This window comes from Salmo trutta, unplaced genomic scaffold (genome assembly GCF_901001165.1).
Source record: "Salmo trutta unplaced genomic scaffold, fSalTru1.1, whole genome shotgun sequence".
NCBI lineage: Eukaryota > Metazoa > Chordata > Actinopteri > Salmoniformes > Salmonidae > Salmo > Salmo trutta.
Window position 1 is genome coordinate 11,332 of NW_021823042.1, and position 18,145 is coordinate 29,476.

The following is an 18,145-nucleotide window of genomic DNA, read 5'->3' on the forward strand; positions in this document are numbered from 1 at the left end:
GTATAGATTGCTGAGGATGTTTTTTTATTTAATCAATTTTATAATAAGACTGTAACATAACAAAATGTGGAAAAGGTCAAGGGTTCTGAAATAGGGTATCAGTGTGAGCCTCAGTGTGGTAGTGGTGGTAGTAACAGTTAACTACCTGTCTTCCTGCCTGAATGGACAGTGGAGTCAGCAGTGCTCTCCAGCACCATGGCCAGCCTGATGGTCATCTCAGCTAACACCATGGGATCCGAGTCAGCCAGCTCACACACATGAGCCACCTCACTGAGCACAGACAGGGTCCACACCCACTACACAGAGAGAGAGAGAGAGAGAGAGTGTATAACACATGAAATAAGTAGCTATCATGTACAATACATATTTGCAGAGATTGATTTGTGTAGAGCAGTGGTTCCCAAACTTTTTTATAGTCCCGTACCCCTTCAAACATTCAAACTCCAGCGGCGTACACCCTCTAGCACCAGGGTCAGCGCACTCTCAAATGTTGTTTTTTGCCATCATTGTAAGGCTGCCACACATACACTATACGATACATTTATTAAACATTAGAATGAGTGTGAGTTTGTCACAACCCGGCTCATGGGAAGTGAAAAAGACCTCTTATAGGACCAGGGCACATATAATAATGATCAATAATTTTGCTCTTTATTTAGCCATCTTACATATAAAACTATATTTGTTCATCGAAAAGTGTGATAACCTCACCACAGCTTAATGAGAAGAGTGTTCTGGAAAGGATGCACATAACTCTGAAATGTTTGGGTTGTATTGGAGAGAGTCTCAGTCTTAACATTTTTCACACAGTCCGGTGCCTCTATTTAGTTTCATGCTAGTGAGGGCCGAGAATCCACTCTCACATAGGTACGTGTTGCAAAAGGCATCAGTGTCTTAACAGCGCGATTTGCCAAGGCAGGATACTCTGAGCACAGCCCAATCCATAAATATGGCAGTGGCTTCTGATTAAATTCAATTTTCAGAGCCGCTAGTTGCAATTTCGATGAGGTTCTCTTGTTCAGATATTGGTAAGTGGACTGGTGTCAGGGCATGAAATGGATAACGAATCCAGTTGTTTGTGTCATCCGTTTCGGAAAAGTACCTGTGTAATTCCGCACCCAACTCACTCAGGTGTTTCGCTATATCACATTTGACATTGTCCGTAAGCTTGAGTTCATTTGCACACAAAAAATCATAATGACGGAAAGACCTGTGTGTTGTCCTTGTTAATGTAGACAGAGAAGTGCTCCAACTTCTTAATCATTTTCTCCCGCACATTGAATATAGTTGCAGAGTCCCTGTAATCCTAGATTCAGATACAAGAGAAAAAACATCACCCAGATAGACCAGTCGTGTGAGAAACTTGTCATCATGCAAGCGGTCAGACAAGTGAAAACGATGGTCAGTAAAGAAAACTTGTCAATACTTTGCCCCTTGATAACCAGCGCACTTCAGTATGTTATAAAAGCATTACATGGTCGCTGCCCACATCATTGCATAGTGCAGAAAATACACGAGAGTTCAGAGGCCTTGCTTTAACAAAGTTAACCATTTTCACTGTAGTGTCCAAAACATCTTTCAAGCTGTCAGCCATTCCTTTGGCAGCAAGAGCCTCTCAGTGGATGCTGCATTGTACCCAAGTGGCGTTGGGAGCAACTGCTTGCACGTGCGTTAACACTCCACTATGTCTCCCTGTCATGGCTTTTGTGCCATCAGTACAGATACCAACACATCTTGACCACTAAAGTCCATTTGATGTCACAAAGCTGTCCAGTACTTAAAAAATATCCTCTCCTGTTGTCCTGGTTTCCAGTGGTTTGCAGAAGATGTCTTCCTTAACTGACCCCCCATAAACGTAATGGACATATACCAGGAGCTATGCCAGGTCCGCCACGTCTGTTGATTTATCCAGCTGTAACACATAGAATTCACTGGCTTGTATGCGAAGCAATAATTGTTTCAAAACATCTCCTGCCATGTCACTGATGCGTCGTGAAACAGTGTTGTTTGATGAAGACATTGTCTGTATAGTTTTTATTGCCTTTTCACCCAGCATTGTCCCAGCCATATCCACAGCAGCAGGAAGAATGAAGTCCTCCACAATAGTATGGGGCTTGCCTGTCCTAGCCACTCGGTAGCTCACCATATAAGACGCTTCTAGCCCCCTTCTTATTAATGGGCATCTGTTGCTTTTATACATGTCTTACCACTCGAAAGTCATCTTATTTCTCGTTCAAAACATGTGGCTTATTCTTCAAATTGGCATGTTTTGTTTCTAAATGTCTGTGCAAGAGTGAAGGTTTCATCGAGTTGTGAGAAAGTACTTTATAACACACTGTGGCTGAGGAAAGGCACAACTGCCAATATAAGTGAACCCCAAATCAATGTAGTTCTCATCATATTTGCGCCTCGTCGAAGGTCCAACGTCCCTGTCTGTTGTTCGGTGCTTTCCCGGGTAAGGGGGCAGTAGCTCTTGGGCTACATCAGATTCACAACTGTCAGTGTCCATGCTAGCTGAGCTAACAACAAATGTAAAATGACTGATGCTAGCATTGGATGTGCTCGTGGAAGCAGAACAACTTGTGTTGTCAACAGGTGCAAGTGTAGTACTGGTAGTATCAGCACTACTAGAGCTGGTATGTGACTCTATGGACGCGGGCCTACATTTTTTAAACAATTTATACATTTTCAAGCAAACGGAATGAGCAGCAGCTACATTTGGTTACATAGTGGAATTCCCACGAGAGAGTAACGGTTAATGTGATTGGATGTTAATTATTTGACTAGGCTACCTGTATTGACATTGTGCTGTTATTTCGCTCAACACTAGATGGTTTAATTTTATTTTTGGCAGTGAAACGAGGCTACTCAGGTGAGAAAAAAATCTCCCCCAAATGTATAGCCCTGTTGGAAAATATAAACGTATTGCTTGAAAATTTTTTTTTTTTTTGTTTTTTAAACGTGAATCACTTTTTATTTGGCGTACCCCAGACGGCATTGCTTGTACATATCCAAGTTTGGGAATACCTGGTGTAGAGCTACTGTACCTTGTCCAGGTTCTCCATCTTGCCCAGGAAGTGTATAGGGTCCCAGTGTCGAACCTGGGCTCTCTGGAAAATGATCTTACATTTAGACCAAAGGTACAGCACTATGTCCATCACCAGGTCTCCGTCAGGTTGCACGTCCTGACAGATGAAGGATACACACAGGTATTCAGTAAGCAGTCACTGATTCAATATGGAATAGATAGATACTATAGGATTCTACAGAGCACTGTCTAACCTGAGCTGAACCACAGACACAGCTGTATAAGGCCTGCACCAGACCAACAAACTCCTCACTCATAACCACTCCCAGATGCCTGTCCTTCTCTGTGGAGACACCACAACATCTTAAATCACTGTCCAGCACTCTTTTGTTATATGCCATTTCAATAGTTGTACAGCTAATTGACAGAAGTATCGACAGCTACAGTACCAGACACAGTGTCGTCCTTGGTGTTGAGTCTGATCTTCTGTGTAGACATGAGGCGCTCCATGGAGTCCAGCAACCTCAGCTCCAGCTCTGACTTCCTGAAAGACCTCCCCTCCATTCTCTGTCCGCACACGCACAAGTCGTGCATTATAACTGTGTATTATAACTGGAATCTAGGAATTCTCACTCCACAAGCATTACAGTAGTTGCTACAGTAGGACCATTTATCTGGACACAATGATTCTTCTGACCCAAATGTTTTAACTGATCTATGCTGATCTCATAGATCTGGATCCTGAACACGTATGGCTTAGTTAGTCAACTGTGTATGAAACTGATACGACATAATTGTATGAAACCAGTCCCAGTAGAGGTGTGTTGTGACTTACAGGCAGTAGGGTGTGCTGCAGTGTGTCAGAGAGGATACAGAACATGTCCCACTGCTCATATCGAAACAGCAGCTTGACAAACTTCACCGCTGCATCCAAAGACACCTTGTTCTCCCCTGGGGGTACAAAGCAGAGCAGGATAGTCCTCTCAACAACATCGTCACTTTTTTCCAGGAAGTTCTGGTATCCATTAAGACAAGTTACAGTCAGTAAAAAACATCTATCCAGTATTAAATCATTTTTTCATATGTATTCAAATCAACCCACTAATACCATCACCAAATGTCATTATTGACAACATTCACATATTTTAGATATCTTGCTAGAAGCCACATTTAGGTGGAAATTGCCTTCAATTCCTAGTAGTTTTAAGTTATAGTAGCGTGGTGTAACGCCCTGGCCATAGAGAGGGGTTTTTGTTCTTTATTTGGTTAGGCCAGGGTGTTACATTGGGTGGGCGTTCTATGTTCCTTTCTCTATGTTTTTGTATTTCTTTGTTTTGGGCCGTGTGTGGCTCCCAATCAGGCACAGCTGAAGCTCGTTGTTGCTGATTGGGAGTCACACATAAGGAGCATTTTTTCCTTTGGGTTTTGTGGGTAATTGTTTTCTGTTTAGTGTGTTCCTAACAGAACTGTTGCTAGTCGTTTTTTGGTTTCTTTTGTATAGTGTTCGTTGATCATTAAAACCTTTTATGATGAACACTAACTCCGCTGCACCTTGGTCTCTCTCTCACGATGGCCCTTACACGTGGCTACCCCCTCTCTCCCTCCCTCTCTCCCCCGGCCTGTACTGAAGAGCTCAGTTACTTTCAATGTGGCACTGTCATAGGATGCCACCTTTCCAGCAAGTCAGTTCGTCAAACTTCTGCCCTGCTAGAGCTGCCCCGGTCAACTGAAAGTGCTGATATTGTGAAGTGGAAACGTCTAGGAGCAACAACGGCTCAGCCGCAAAGTGGTAGGCCACACAAGCTCACAGAACGGGACAGAACGTGCTGAAACACGTAAAAATAGTCTGTCCTCGGTTGCAACACTCACTACTGAGTTCAAAACTGCCTCTGGACGCAACGTCAGCACAAGAACTGTTCATCGGGAGCTTCATGAAATGGGTTTCCATGGCCGAGCAGCCACACACAAGCCTAAGATCACCATGCGTAATGCCAAGTGTCGGCTGGAGTGGTGTAAAGCTCGCCGCCATTGGACTCTGGAGCAGCGGAAATGTGTTCTCTGGAGTGATGAATCACACTTCACTATCTGGTGTGTCGTCCGCAGAACAAATCTGGGTTGGCAGATGCAGCAGGAAGAATGTTACCTGCCATGAATGCATAGTGCCAACTGTAAAGTTTTGTGGAGGAGGAATAATGGTCTGGGGCTGTTTTTCATGGTTCAGGCTAGGCCCCTTAGTTCCAGTGAAGGGAAATCTTAACGCTACAGCATACAATTACATTCTAGACAATTCTGTGCTTACAACTTTGTGACACCAGTTTAGGGAAGGCCCTTCCTGTTTCAGCATGACAATGCCCCCGTGTACAAAGCAAGGTCCATACAGAAATGGTTTGTTGAGAATGGTGTGGAAGAACATAACTGGCTTGCACAGTTAAGTCCTGACCTCAACCCCACCTTTGGGATGAATTGGAAGGCCAGTAGGATTTGAACCCTGGTATGTAAAGGTGGAAGCCATTGTAATTACCATTAAGCCATGGAGCCTTGAGTGTGGCAGTCTAAAAAGGTGGATTTAGACAGCACCGGCTGAAATGGTGTTTTTACATAGTTTTTTCTTGCTAATAATCTAGCTATATTTCTAGATTCGATTGAAAGATGGCATGCTAGCTAGTTAGTTTGTGTTAAAAGACCTAGACATAAGAAAGTAGTTGTGTGGTCAGTAGCCCAGTTGTGGTCAGTAGTTGTGTGGTTCAGTAGTATTATGGTCAGTAGTTGTGTGGTCAGTAGTTGTTGTGTGATTGTGGTCAGAAGTTGTGATCAGTAGCTGTTGTCAGTATTTGTGGTCAGTATATATTGTGGTGAGTAGTTGTGGTTAGTAGATTTTGTGGTTAGCAGTTTGTTTGCGAGTAGTTGTGGTCAGCAGTTGTGTGGTTGTGGTCAGTAGTTGTGGTTAGAAGTGGTCAGTAGTTGTGGTTATAAGTTGTCAGTAGTTGTGGTTATAAGTTGTGGTCAGTAGTTGTATGGTTGTTTTGCAGGTTCTTTGGGACCTACAGTATGGATGTGGTGAGTAGTTGTGGTCAGTAGTTGTGTGGTTGTGGTCAGTAGTTAAGGTACGTCCTCTTTGTGGCACCTGACCACATGACTGGAGAGTAGTCCAGCTGTGACAAAACAAGGGCCTGTAGGACCTGCCTTGTTGATAGTGCTGTTAAGAAGGCAGAGCAGCGGATTATGATGGACAGACATCTCATCTTAGCTACTGTTGCATCAACATGTTTTGACCATGACCCAGGGTTACTCCAAGTTTAGTCACCTCAACTATATTTCCACAGTATTCACTACAAGATTTAGTTGAGGTTTAGTGTTTAGTGAACAATGTGTTGCTTTTAGTTTGTGAAATATTAGGGACCAACTTATTTCTTGCCACCCATTCGGAAACTGACTGCAGCACTTTCTTAAGTGTTGCAGTAATTTCACTCGCTGATGTGTAAAGTGCTGAGTCATCTGCATACATAGACACACTGGCTTTACTCAAAGTTGTTCTGTGGCTGTGGTCAGTAGTTGTGTGGTTGTGGTCAGTAGTTGTGGTCAGTAGTTTTGTGGTCAGTAGTTGTGATCAGCAGTTGTGTGGATGTGGTCAGAAGTTGTGTAGTTGTGGTCAGAAGTGGTCAGCAGTTTTGTGGTCAGTAGTTGTGATCAGTAGTTGTGTGGATGTGGTCAGAAGTTGTGTAGTTGTGGTCAGTAGTTGTGGTCAGTTGTTGTGGTAAATTGTGTGGTTGTGATCGGTAGTTGTGGTCAGCAGTTGTGTGGTTGTGGTCAGTAGTTGCATGGTTGTGGTCAGTAGTTGAGGTTAGTAGTTGTGTGGTCAGTAGTTGTGGGGTTGTGGTTAGTAGTTGTGTGGTTGTGGTCAGCACTTGCGATCAGTAGTTGTGGTCAGTAGTTGTGTGCTTGTGGTCAGTAGTTGTGTTGTCAGTAGTTGTGTGGTTGAGGTCAGTAGTTGTGTTGTAGTTGTGTAGTTGAGGTCAGTATTAGTGTGTTGTGGTCAGTAGTTGTGTGCTTGTGGTCAGTACTTGAGGTCAGTAGTTGTGTGGTCAGTAGTTGTGTGGTTGTGGTCGGTAGTTGTGTGGTCGTGGTCAGTAGTTGTGTGGTTGTGGTCAGTAGTTGCGTAGGTCAGTAGATCTGGTCAGTAGTTGTGTGCTTGTGGTCAGTAGTTGTGTGGTCAGTAGATCTGGTCAGTAGTTGTGGTCAGTAGTTGTGGTCAGTAGTTGTGGTCAGTAGTTGTGTGGTCAGTAGATCTGGTCAGTAGTTGTGTGCTTGTGGTCAGTAGTTGTGGTCAGTAGATCTGGTCAGTAGTTGTGTGCTTGTGGTCAGTAGTTGCGTAGGTCAGTAGATCTGGTCAGTAGTTGTGTGCTTGTGGTCAGTAGATCTGGTCAGTAGTTGTGTGCTTGTGGTCAGTAGTTGTGGTCAGTAGTTGTGTGGTCAGTAGATCTGGTCAGTAGTTGTGGTCAGTCGTTGTGTGGTTGTGGTCAGTCGTAGTTGCATCTTTTGATCACCGTAGACCTCCATGTTAAAATTAGAATATTCAACTGATTATATTTCAAAAAGTATGATGAGTATCAAAAACATAAATGTAAGCAACTCAAGTTAAACCTCTCTGCACGTTATAAAGTTAAAATGGTATATTTTGCATAAAAGCTGTACGAGTAGCGGTGTGAATAATAACAATAATAAGCAATTGAAGTATGACAAATAGTAGTGTGTTGTTTCGCAATCACACTAATCACAAGTTCAATTGCTCAATATAATTCAATCGTTTTTAAATTGGCCTGTTTCGGCCTCCCGAGTGGCGCAGTGGTCTAAGGCACTGCATCACAGTGCTAGCTGTGCCACTATAGATCCTGGTTCGAGTCCAGGCTCTGTCAAAGCCGACAGAGACCCACGGGGCGGCGCACAATTGGCCCAGCTTCGTCCAGATTAGGGGAGGGTTTGGCCGGACGGAATGTCCTTGTCCCACCGTGCTCTAGCGACTTCTGTGGCGGGCCGGGCGCACGCATGCTGACACGGTTGCCAGGTGTACAGTGTTTCCTCTGACACATTGGTGCGGTTGGTTAAGCAGGCATTGTGTCAAGAAGCAGTGTGGCTTGGCTGGGTCGTGTTTCAGAGGACACACGTCTCTCGACCTTCGCCTCTCCTGAGTCCGTACAGGAGTTGCAGCGATGAGACAAGACTGTAACTACCAATTGGATATGATGAAAAAGGGTAAAAAATTATTTTGAAAATAAACTTCAAATATTGGCCTGTTTCCTTGTTGTATACTTGAGAATACCACAGGGTTGGATAATAATTTGGTGAACTTTATCAATGTAATTTGTTTATTGATGAACCAACTTGGGGTTTCGCTACCTGTTCAGACACAAACAAGCTTGATGGGCATACTTCAAATTACTAGGCGATAGCTTGAAGGGGTGGACTGATCATGTTGTTTTATACCAACAGACAGTGTAACATTAGGAAAAGTGGCCAATTTTGGTTTTAGGGTAAACTTCATCTTCAGCACCATACTAGCTAATATTGAAAGACAGTACTCCAAAGTTCTCACCAGCAGCCGCCATGTCCATCAGAGTAAATTTGGCTGTCACTGCATTTAAACAGGTGGGGAGACTCTCATCCCTGGCTCGCTCAGTGGACCCTCCAATTCCTAAACATACAATGAAGGGAAACAGCATCAATCTCAATCAGTCCAATCAATGGTAGTCTTGTCCAACAGCCACTGTGAGACTACTGAAGTTTAGTCTAATGAAGCTAGCCTATGAGTGTGTGGGCTAAAGGATCTATCATGCAAAATAGATTCTAAATCTCAACGATACTAACCGAGATAACGGTTATATACAGTGCATTCGGAAAGTATTCAGACCCCTTAACTTTTTATTACGTTACAGCCTTATTCCACTCAACCTACACACAATAACCCATAATGACAAAGCAAAAACAAATGGATGGGGAGCATCGCTGCACAGCTATTTTCAGGTCTTTCCAGAGATGTTTAATCGGGTTAAAGTTATGGGTTCTGGCTGGGCCACAAGGACATTGAGAGACTTGTCACGAAGCCACTCCTTCGTTGTCATGGCTGTGGAAGGTGAACCTTTTCCCCAGTCTGAGGACCTGAATGCTATGGAGCAGGTTTTCATCAAGGATCTCTCTGTACTTCGCTCCGTTCATCCTTTGCCTCAATCCTGACTAGTCTCCCAGTCCCTGCCGCTGATAAACATCCCAACAGCATGATGCTGCCACCACCATGCTTCACCGTAGGGATGGTGCCAGGTTTCCTCCAGATGTGATGCTTGGAATTCAGGCCAAAGAGTTCAATATTGGTTTCATCAGACCAGAGAATCTTGTTTGTCATGGTCTCAGAGTCTTTAGGTGCCTTTTGGCAAACTACAAGTGGGCTGTCATGTGCCTTTTCTGAGGAGTGGCTTCTGTCTGACCACTCTACCATAAAGGCCCGATTGGTGGAGTGCTGCAGAGATGGTTGTTCTTCTGGAAGGTTCTCCCATCTCCAAGAGGAACTCTTGAGCTCTGTCAGAGTGAACATCGGGTTGTTGGTCACCTCCCTGACTAAGGCCCTTTTCCTGCGATTCCTCAGTTTGGTGGTTCCAGACTTCTTCCATTTAAAAATGGAGGCCACTGTGTTCCTGAGGACCTTCAATGCTGCAAAACATGTTTGGTACCCTTCCCCAGATCTATGCCTCAACACAATCCTCCCTCGGAGCTCTATGGACAATTCCTTCGACCTCATGGCTTGGTTTTTGCTCTGACATGCACTGTCAACTGTGGAACCTTATACAGACAGGTGTGTGCCTTTCTAAATCATGTCCAATCAATTGAATTTACCACAAGTGGACTCCAATGAAGTTGTAGAAACATCTCAAGGATGATCAATGGAAACAGGATGCACCTGAGCTTAATTTCAAGTCTCATAGCAAAGGGTCTGAATACTAATGTAAATAAGTTATTTATGTTTTTTTTTTTTTTTATATATATATATATATACATTTGCTAAAATATCAAAAAAACTGTTATCGCTTTGATTGATGAGGATATTTTTTTATTTAATCCATTTTGGAATAAGGCTGTAACATAACAAAATGTGGAAAACGTCAAGTGGTCTGAATACTTGCCGAATGTAATGTAAGTACAATACTAACCAGACAGTATACTGATGCCTGCAGACATGAGTTCCAGGGAGACCTCCTGTATCTCTGGCTCCTCAGGCATGCCTGTCTGTAGTGGGCGGCGGGAGGTGTCCCACAGCGCTTCCACTATCGCCAGGAACTGGGCAGCGTTCCCCTCAAACAGCTCCATCAACACTTGCTCTGTAGGGGTTCGAGGCCACGGCATCTAGAGAGGAGAGAGGGAAGGGGGAGAGAGAGGTAAGGGCTATAGTTGTCAAAATCCAGAAAATAGCTGTTAACTTCTATAACCACCTAAAAGGAAGTGATGCCCACACATTCCACCACAAACACACCCCAAAGAGCGCCAGGACAGCAACACAATTAGACCCAACCAAAGCAAAGAAAGCAAAGAGATAACTATTTGACACACTGGAAAGAATCAACCAAAAAACGGAGCAAATTGGAACGTTATCTTGCCCTAAATAGAAATAGTAAATAGTGAAACATTTAAAAAAAAAATAATAATAATAATTGATAAATCTATACTAAATATATTCACTTCACCAAATAATTGATTAAAACACACTGTTTTACATTGAAGGTCTACAGTAGCCTCAACAGCACTCTGTAAGGTAGAACCATGGTGTAGCTGGAGGACAGCTAGCTTCTATCCTCCTCCAGGTACATTGACTTCAATACAAAGCCTAGGAGGTTCTTGGTTCTCATCCCCTTCCATAGACTTACACAGTAATTATGACAACTTCCGGAGGACGTCCTACAACCTATCAGAGCTCTTGCAGCATAAACTGACATGTTTACATGTCAGTTTAAGCTACAGCTAGCTAGCATACAATGTGCAGAGTAGTTGACTCCAAGAGAAAGACAATAGTTGAAAAGTTTTATACAAATGAATTTCTTCCAAAATTAGAGAAGCAAGAGAGAGAAATAATTTTTCGTAGTACATTTTTTTCACTTTCACTTCCACTTACTTGGCTAGTGTCAAATGCAGCTAGCTAGTTTAGCCTACTCAAACACCGGGCTCAAACAGAGAATGACGCTATGTTAGCTAGCTGTCTATGGCTATCCAACACCGGAACTCTTCCAAGTCAAGGTAAGCTTTTGGTTTTATTAATTTATTGCCACCGGCGGTGTAACTGCTAAACTGATTGCTGCTCACTACACTGTACCGCATGATTGTAGCGGGTTTACTAATGTGTTAGTTCTAGTAGCTATGTTGACTATGATGTGACAACGATGTAGGCTGTGTGAAGCGGTTAGTATATGAAGGTTTGGCTTGGAAAGGTTTTTTCGGCTGGTCAGACAGCTGATGTCTTGTGCACTGAAGTTCACAAGCGAAGGGAAATGGTGAAAGGAGGAGAGAGCATTGATATATGCGAGAAGGAATTATATGTGAACCGTTTCTAGAAGCTAGGAGTATGTCGTATGTCTCTACTTCACAGGAAAGTGATTTGAATGAGAAAAAGAAAATCTTCATCAAAATGCAATTTTTGTCAGAAATGCCTTCTGGAAGATGTGAACTTTCATGTGCCTTAATAACAAAATGTTATGCCATCTGTAAATACAAATACAATTGTTAAATTACAAGCCTAGTTGGTTTAGCCACAGAAAAAGACATGAACATTCCTGCTAGACATGATTAGCTGAGATAATGGATGGGCTGGACATGCTGAGAGATGAGTTCAGATTGATCTGCCATGTAGCTCGCTTCTATCTATAACATGAGCCGCTCAGTATGTGTAAATAATCCTTGCTACCACAGCTTTTTTGAAAATATATAACGTTAACCATGAAGAACTGCAAAAATGTTGCTACTGCTCTCAACAACATTGCTGCCCTGAATATAGCAGGTTCTATCGACAAAGATCAGTGGGAAAAAGTTGGGATGGACTACTTTCTGCACACCGTCATTGTGAACCGGAGTGGCTTGACACAACAGGCCAAACAAGCTGTAGCTAGCTACAAACAAAACGGAAAAGACACAGGACGTCTTACTTAGTACACAGTTCACTGCACCTGTACATAGCCCATCTGTAAATAGCCCATCCAACTTCCTCATCCCCATACTGTATTTATTTATTTATCTTGCTCCTTTGCACCCCAGTATCTCTACTTGCACATTCATCTTCTGCACATCAATCACTCCAGTGTTTAATTGGTATATTGTAATTACTTCGCCACCATGGCCTATTTATTGGCTTACCTCCCTTATCTTACCTCATTTGCACAAACTGTATATAGACTTTTTCCTACTGTATTATTGACTGTATGTTTGTTTAGTCCTTGTGTAACTCTGTGTTGTTGTATGTGTCGAACTGCTTTGCTTTATTCTTGGCCAGGTTGCAGTTGTAAATGAGAACTTGTTCTCAACTAGCCTACCTGGTTAAATAAAGGTGACATTTTTTTTGTTTGTTTGTTTATAGTTAAAGTGGTTCCAGTTTGCCGTGAAGCGTCCCATCTATGTAAGAGTCTAGACAAAGAATGCTATCTGGCCCTAAACAGAGAGTACACAGTGGCAGAATACCTGACCACCGTGACTGACCCAAAATTAATTAATTAATGTACAGACTCGGTGAGCATAGCCTTGCTATTGAGAAAGGCAGCCGAAGGCAGACCTGGCTCTCAAGAGAAGACATGCTATGTGCACACTGCCCCCAAAATTATGTGGAAACTGAGCTGCACTTCCTAACCTGCCAAATGTATGACCATATTAGATACACATATTTCCCTCAGATTATACAGATCCACAAAGAATTTGAAAACAAATCCAATTTTGATAAACTCCCATATCTATTGGGTGAAACACCACAGTGTGCCATCACAGCAGCAAGATTTGTGACCTGTTGCCACAAGAAAAGGGCAACCAGTGAAGAACAAACACCATTGTAAATACAACCTATATTTATTTATTTTCCCTGTTGTACTTTAACTATTTGCACATCATTACAACACTCTATATAGATACTAGTTTGTGAGTGTAATGTTTACTGTTCATTTTTTATTGTTATTTCACTTTTGTTTTATCTATTTCACTTGCTTTGGCAATGTAACATGTGTTTCCCATGCCAATAAAGCCCACTGAAATTGAACTGAGAGAGAGAGAGAAATACATCAGTCAGAATTGGAGTACTAGGCTGTTTTCACAATACCTGGATAAAGCAGGATTTTGAAGGATTGATACAATAGCAGTGCTTACGCTCTGAATCTCCTTGAGGTTACTCTTCTGCTTGTGTCTGAAGAGACCTTTAGGTTCCCTCCTGGGTTCATACACCGACCGTTTAAACACCATGGTAGCTAGCTGTAGGTGAGTAGAATAAAATACCATTCAAGTGGTTATAGTCCAGTGCATTTGGAAAGTATTCAGACCCTTTGACTTATTCTGCGCAGGCTCATATTTCCTCTGTAAGGCAGTCTGCGCGGCAGTTTAGAGGGAACATTGCCGAAGTCCGAAACGAACAAAACGTCACAAAATGTCGTCATAATATATGCACAAACTCTTCTAGACTGCTCGGCTGGGAAGCATGCGGACGCCTTAACACCCAACACAGTCTCTGCTTCAGTTCACACAGGTGCAGAGACAACAGGTTCTTATTGCTATGTCAGTACATGCCGATACATACCAGTTTCAGAGTATACAGTGCATTCGGAAAGTATTCAGACCCCTTGACATTTTCCATATTTTGTTAAGTTACAGCCTTATTCTAAAATGGATTAAAATATTTGTTTTACTCATCAATCTACACATAATACCCCATAATGACAAATCGAAAACAGGTTTATAGAAATGATTGCAAATGTATTACAAATAAAAAACAGATACCTTATTTACATAAGTATTCACACCCTTTGCTATGAAACTCGAAATTGAGCTCAGGTCCATCCTGTTTCCATTGATCATCCTTGACTGGACTCCACTTGTGGTAAATTCAATTGATTGGACATGATTTGGAAAGGCACACACCTGTCTATATAAGGTCCCACAGTTGACAGTGCATGTCAGAGCAAGAAACAAGCCATGAGGTCGAAAGACTTGTCCATAGAGCTCCAAGACAGGATTGTGTCGAGGCACAGATCTAGGGAAGGGTACCAAAAACACTTCTGCAGCATTGAAGGTCCCCAAGAACACAGTGGCCTCCATCATTCTGAAATGGAAGAAGTTTTGAACCACCAAGACTCTTCCTAGAGCTGGTCGGCCGGCCAAACTGAGCAATCGGGGGAGAAGGGTTGGGGAGGAGACCAAGAACCAGATGGTCACTCTGACAGAGCTCCAGAGTTCCTCTGTGGAGATGGGAGAACCTTCCAGAAGAACAACCATCTCTGCAGCACTCTACCAATCAAGCTTTTATGGTAGAGTGGCCAGACGGAATCCACTCCTCTGAAAAAAGGTGCATGACAGCCCGCTTGGAGTTTGCCAAAAGGCACCTAAAGGACTCTCAGACCATGAGAAACAAGATTCTCTGGTCTGATGAAACCAAGATTGAACTCTTTGGCCTGAATGCCAAGCATCACGTCTGGAGGACACCTGGCAGGCCCAATCCCTACGCTGAAGCATGGTGGTGGCAGCTTCATGCTGCAGGGATGTTTTTCAGTGGAAGGTACTGGGAGACTAGTGAGGGTTGAGAAAAAGATGAACGGAACAAAGTACAGAGAGATCCTTCATGAAAACCTGCTCCAGAGCGCTCAGGACCTCAGACTGGGGCAAAGGTTCACCTTCCAACAGGACAATGACCCTAAGCACACAGCAATGACAGCACAGGAGTGGCTTTGGGACAAGTCTCTGAATGTCCTTGAGTGGCCCAGCCAGAACCCAGACTTGAACCCGATCTAACATCTCTGGAGACCTGAAAATAGCTGTGCAGCGACGCTCCCCATCCAACCTGATAGAGCCTGAGAGGATCTGCAGAGAAGAATGGTAGAAACTCCCCAAATATAGGTGTACCAAGCTTGTAGCGTCATACCTAAGAAGACTCGAGGCTGTAATCACTGCCAAAGGTCCTTCAACAAAGTACTGAGTAAAGGGTCTGAATCCTTATGTAAATGTGATATTCAAGTTTTTTTATTTGTAACACATTTGCAAAAATGTCTAAAAACCTGTTTTTGTTTTATCATTATGGGGTATTGTGTGTAGAATGATGAGGACAATGTTTTATTTAATCAATTTTAGAATAAGGCTGTAACTTAACAAAATGTGGAAAAAGTCAAGAGGTCTGAAACATTTCCGAATGCACTGTAAATTATTGTAATTCATGCCTGGGTACTAGTCATTTTATTTAATCCTGTTTATCTGGTCTTCATGGCATAGTTTGTGTGTCTTTGCTATTAAGGCCATGAGGTAAAATTTCCCCATTAGTTTGTAAGTAGACACTGCACAAATCTTGCAATGTTTTGAATCAACCTGTCCCATACCTTAATGGTGGCCACTTTGTATGCTCTCTGAGTCTCAGTGGTAGCAGGTAGACCACTCATCTCTTCCAGCTTGCCCAGCTCACTAACTTTACCCAGGGCTCGTCGTGCAAACACCTCTGCCTGAACATTGGCTTGTCTGTCGTAGTAGCACTGGCACACAGCACAGTACAGAGTTGCCCTCCACTCCAAGAACCTGGCAGTCATCAGGGGGATGGAGGTCTCCAGACAGATACAGGCCCACAGAAGGAACTCCTCAGCCTGGAGGGGAGGAAGGGACAACATACGCATTTACCAACAATCACATGCACCATGGAAATAAATGTAATTGTTAGATTGTGTACCTGTGCAGCGCGGCTCATGGACATCAGGTATCTACAGATGTTGTAGATATAGAGTGAACCTGAAGAGAGAGAGAGACAGAGACAGACAGACAGACAACACTGAACTACAACTGACAACAACTACAACTTCAGACATTGATTCAGCCAACATACTGCTTATACCACTGTAATTGCTACTGTATTACTGTACCATTGTAAAGAAGCCAGCAGAGATGTTCATGGGGAAACACGGCCTGCATCATGATCCTGACAAACCCCAGGATGCTGAGGAGTCTCTGGACCCCCTTCTGGGTGGGCTGGCTCCCTCTTTCCCTCTCCAGCTGGAAGGCACATAGGCAGCAGCCCTGCAGAGCCCGGAACTAACAGCCACACAGGCCACAGGGACACAGGTAAGACACACAGAGAGGTGGAGGGTAGAGACAGTCACAAAAATACAACATAAACGGCAAGCCCATTGTGCAAGGTGTGTTCTTGTCGGCTTTGTTTCATTCTGAACACAGATCCACAGACACAAACACTGTCCTCACCGTCAGCTTGGCTTGGTCTGTGTCGAACCCCTTGGGGAAGAAGGAGGTCCTGAAGTGGTCAACATCCCTAATGTCCTCTATGGTCACAGTGCTGAACTGCTGCAGGTAGCGACAGTAGCCCTGCCATAGACCAAGCCTGTATAACTGGAGAGAGAGAAAAAAAACTGAGCTTGAACTAACAGAGAAGAAAGTAATACAACGGATTAGGTGTGGCGGGGAATCCTTGTGGTCAAATCAAATACATGTAGCTCTGTGTGTGTGTGTGTGTGTGTGAGAGAGAGAGTGAGAGAGTGAGAGAGTGAGTGAGTGAGTGAGTGAGTGAGTGAGTGAGTGAGTGAGAGTGAGAGAGAGGAAAGGAATACAAACTAACCTTGATGCCAAAAAGAAAATCTGCCATTTGCAGCATGTGTTCTTCATAGTAGTTGGTTGGTAGTCGAGGTTTGTACTTGTTCCATATTTCAAACAGAGTTTTGGCACTACATACATTGGAGGGAAAAAATCAAATCAAATATATTTCTAAAGCCATTCTTACATCAGCTGATGTCTCAAAGTGCTGTACAGAAACCCAGCCTAAAACCCCAAACAGCAAGCAATGCAGGTGTAGAAGCACGGTGACTAGGAAAAACTCCCTAGAATGGCCAGAACCTAGGAAGAAACCTAGAGGAACCAGGCTCTGAGGTGTGGCCAGTCCTCTTCTGGCTGGTGAAATTCACACATCAGGCTGCTAGCTTGCACGTAAACTGAAGTTACTGCTAGCTAGCTACCGTTAGGCCTAGTTTTCAAACAATAATAAGATAGCCGTTAGCTAATGTGACACTTGATTTGGATATAGCCAGGAAATGTCTCACCCTCTTGCGTAGGAGTTGTGGTCGTAGGTTGGCAAAGTACTAATTCGTTTCATAAATGACATAAAGTTTTTTATGTCTCCATCAAACGCTGATATTACTGGGTTTCTTTTATGCATGTTCCCGTAAAATGAAGCTGGCAGTGGTTCCATTTTGGTCGACCAGTTGCTTCACTGATTCAAATCCAACAACAAACAGCACCGTGCTATAGGCTAGAGTGGTTGTCATGGTAGCGACCCTCATTTTCTGTGGATTTGGCGCCATCTGCTGGACGCCAAAAACCGACCATCCCATCCCCATGGCCTAATCAAAGATGGGACACTTTTCACGCCACTTCGATACGAAGTGATTTTCGTAGCAGGTTACTGCATTTTCGCTAACCCTAACCCGTTTCCTACCCTTGACCTGCTACATGAATTACCCCAACCTACGGAAAAGTCGCATCGGTATCGAAGTGGTGTGAAGAGTGTTTCTCAATCAATGGTGTTTGGCGAAGGGGCGAGACTATGGACACAGTTTATGCTTAAACCGACTACCAAACACGTAAAAGGGATTGAAAAAAAGAAGACACATGGACCATGTCCAGCAGCAGTGCTGGGTAAAATCACTGGGGATAATTGCTTTGTTTGTTCTACCCTTACAAAAAAAAGATTGCAATTTTGAAACTGCAGTAAAAGTGCAGTAACTGCACTCGACTGTGGTATTTTGGACGCAGAAATTGCTGAACTGTTGTTATACTACACTCTATATTTTTTCGTGAGGATATTCCCTGTTAGTTCATATGCCTTGCTACCGTGATATACAGTGCATTCGGAAA

General features: G+C 43.3%; 1 protein-coding gene across 1 annotated transcript; it reads right to left on the reverse strand.

The window, feature by feature from the left end:
- Window positions 1-111: 111 nt before the first annotated feature.
- LOC115188364 (cilia- and flagella-associated protein 54-like) lies at window positions 112-17,839 on the reverse strand. Its single transcript, XM_029747128.1, has 14 exons — window positions 17,332-17,839; window positions 16,854-16,959; window positions 16,484-16,627; window positions 16,147-16,315; window positions 15,957-16,015; window positions 15,616-15,873; window positions 13,406-13,507; window positions 10,225-10,417; window positions 8,619-8,717; window positions 3,864-3,979; window positions 3,478-3,595; window positions 3,283-3,371; window positions 3,048-3,185; window positions 112-296 (listed from the first exon to the last, which is right to left on the reverse strand). The coding sequence occupies exons 1-14, from the start codon at window positions 17,478-17,480 to the stop codon at window positions 138-140; spliced, it is 1,899 nt and encodes a 632-aa protein (XP_029602988.1). The 5' UTR covers window positions 17,481-17,839; the 3' UTR covers window positions 112-137.
- Between the last annotated feature and the right edge of the window lie 306 nt (window positions 17,840-18,145).

Bases quoted from the DNA above. Each gene is read 5' to 3' on its own strand.
- LOC115188364 (XM_029747128.1), bottom strand. From the start codon at position 17,480: ATGGAACCACTGCCAGCTTCATTTTACGGGAACATGCATAAAAGAAAC. The intron at 16,016-16,146 runs GTACAGTAATAC...CTCTCTCTTCAG, and splicing joins CTGCTGGCTTCTTTACAATG to GTTCACTCTATATCTACAAC. The intron at 10,418-13,405 runs GTAAGCACTGCT...TCTCCTCTCTAG, and splicing joins ACCTCAAGGAGATTCAGAGC to ATGCCGTGGCCTCGAACCCC.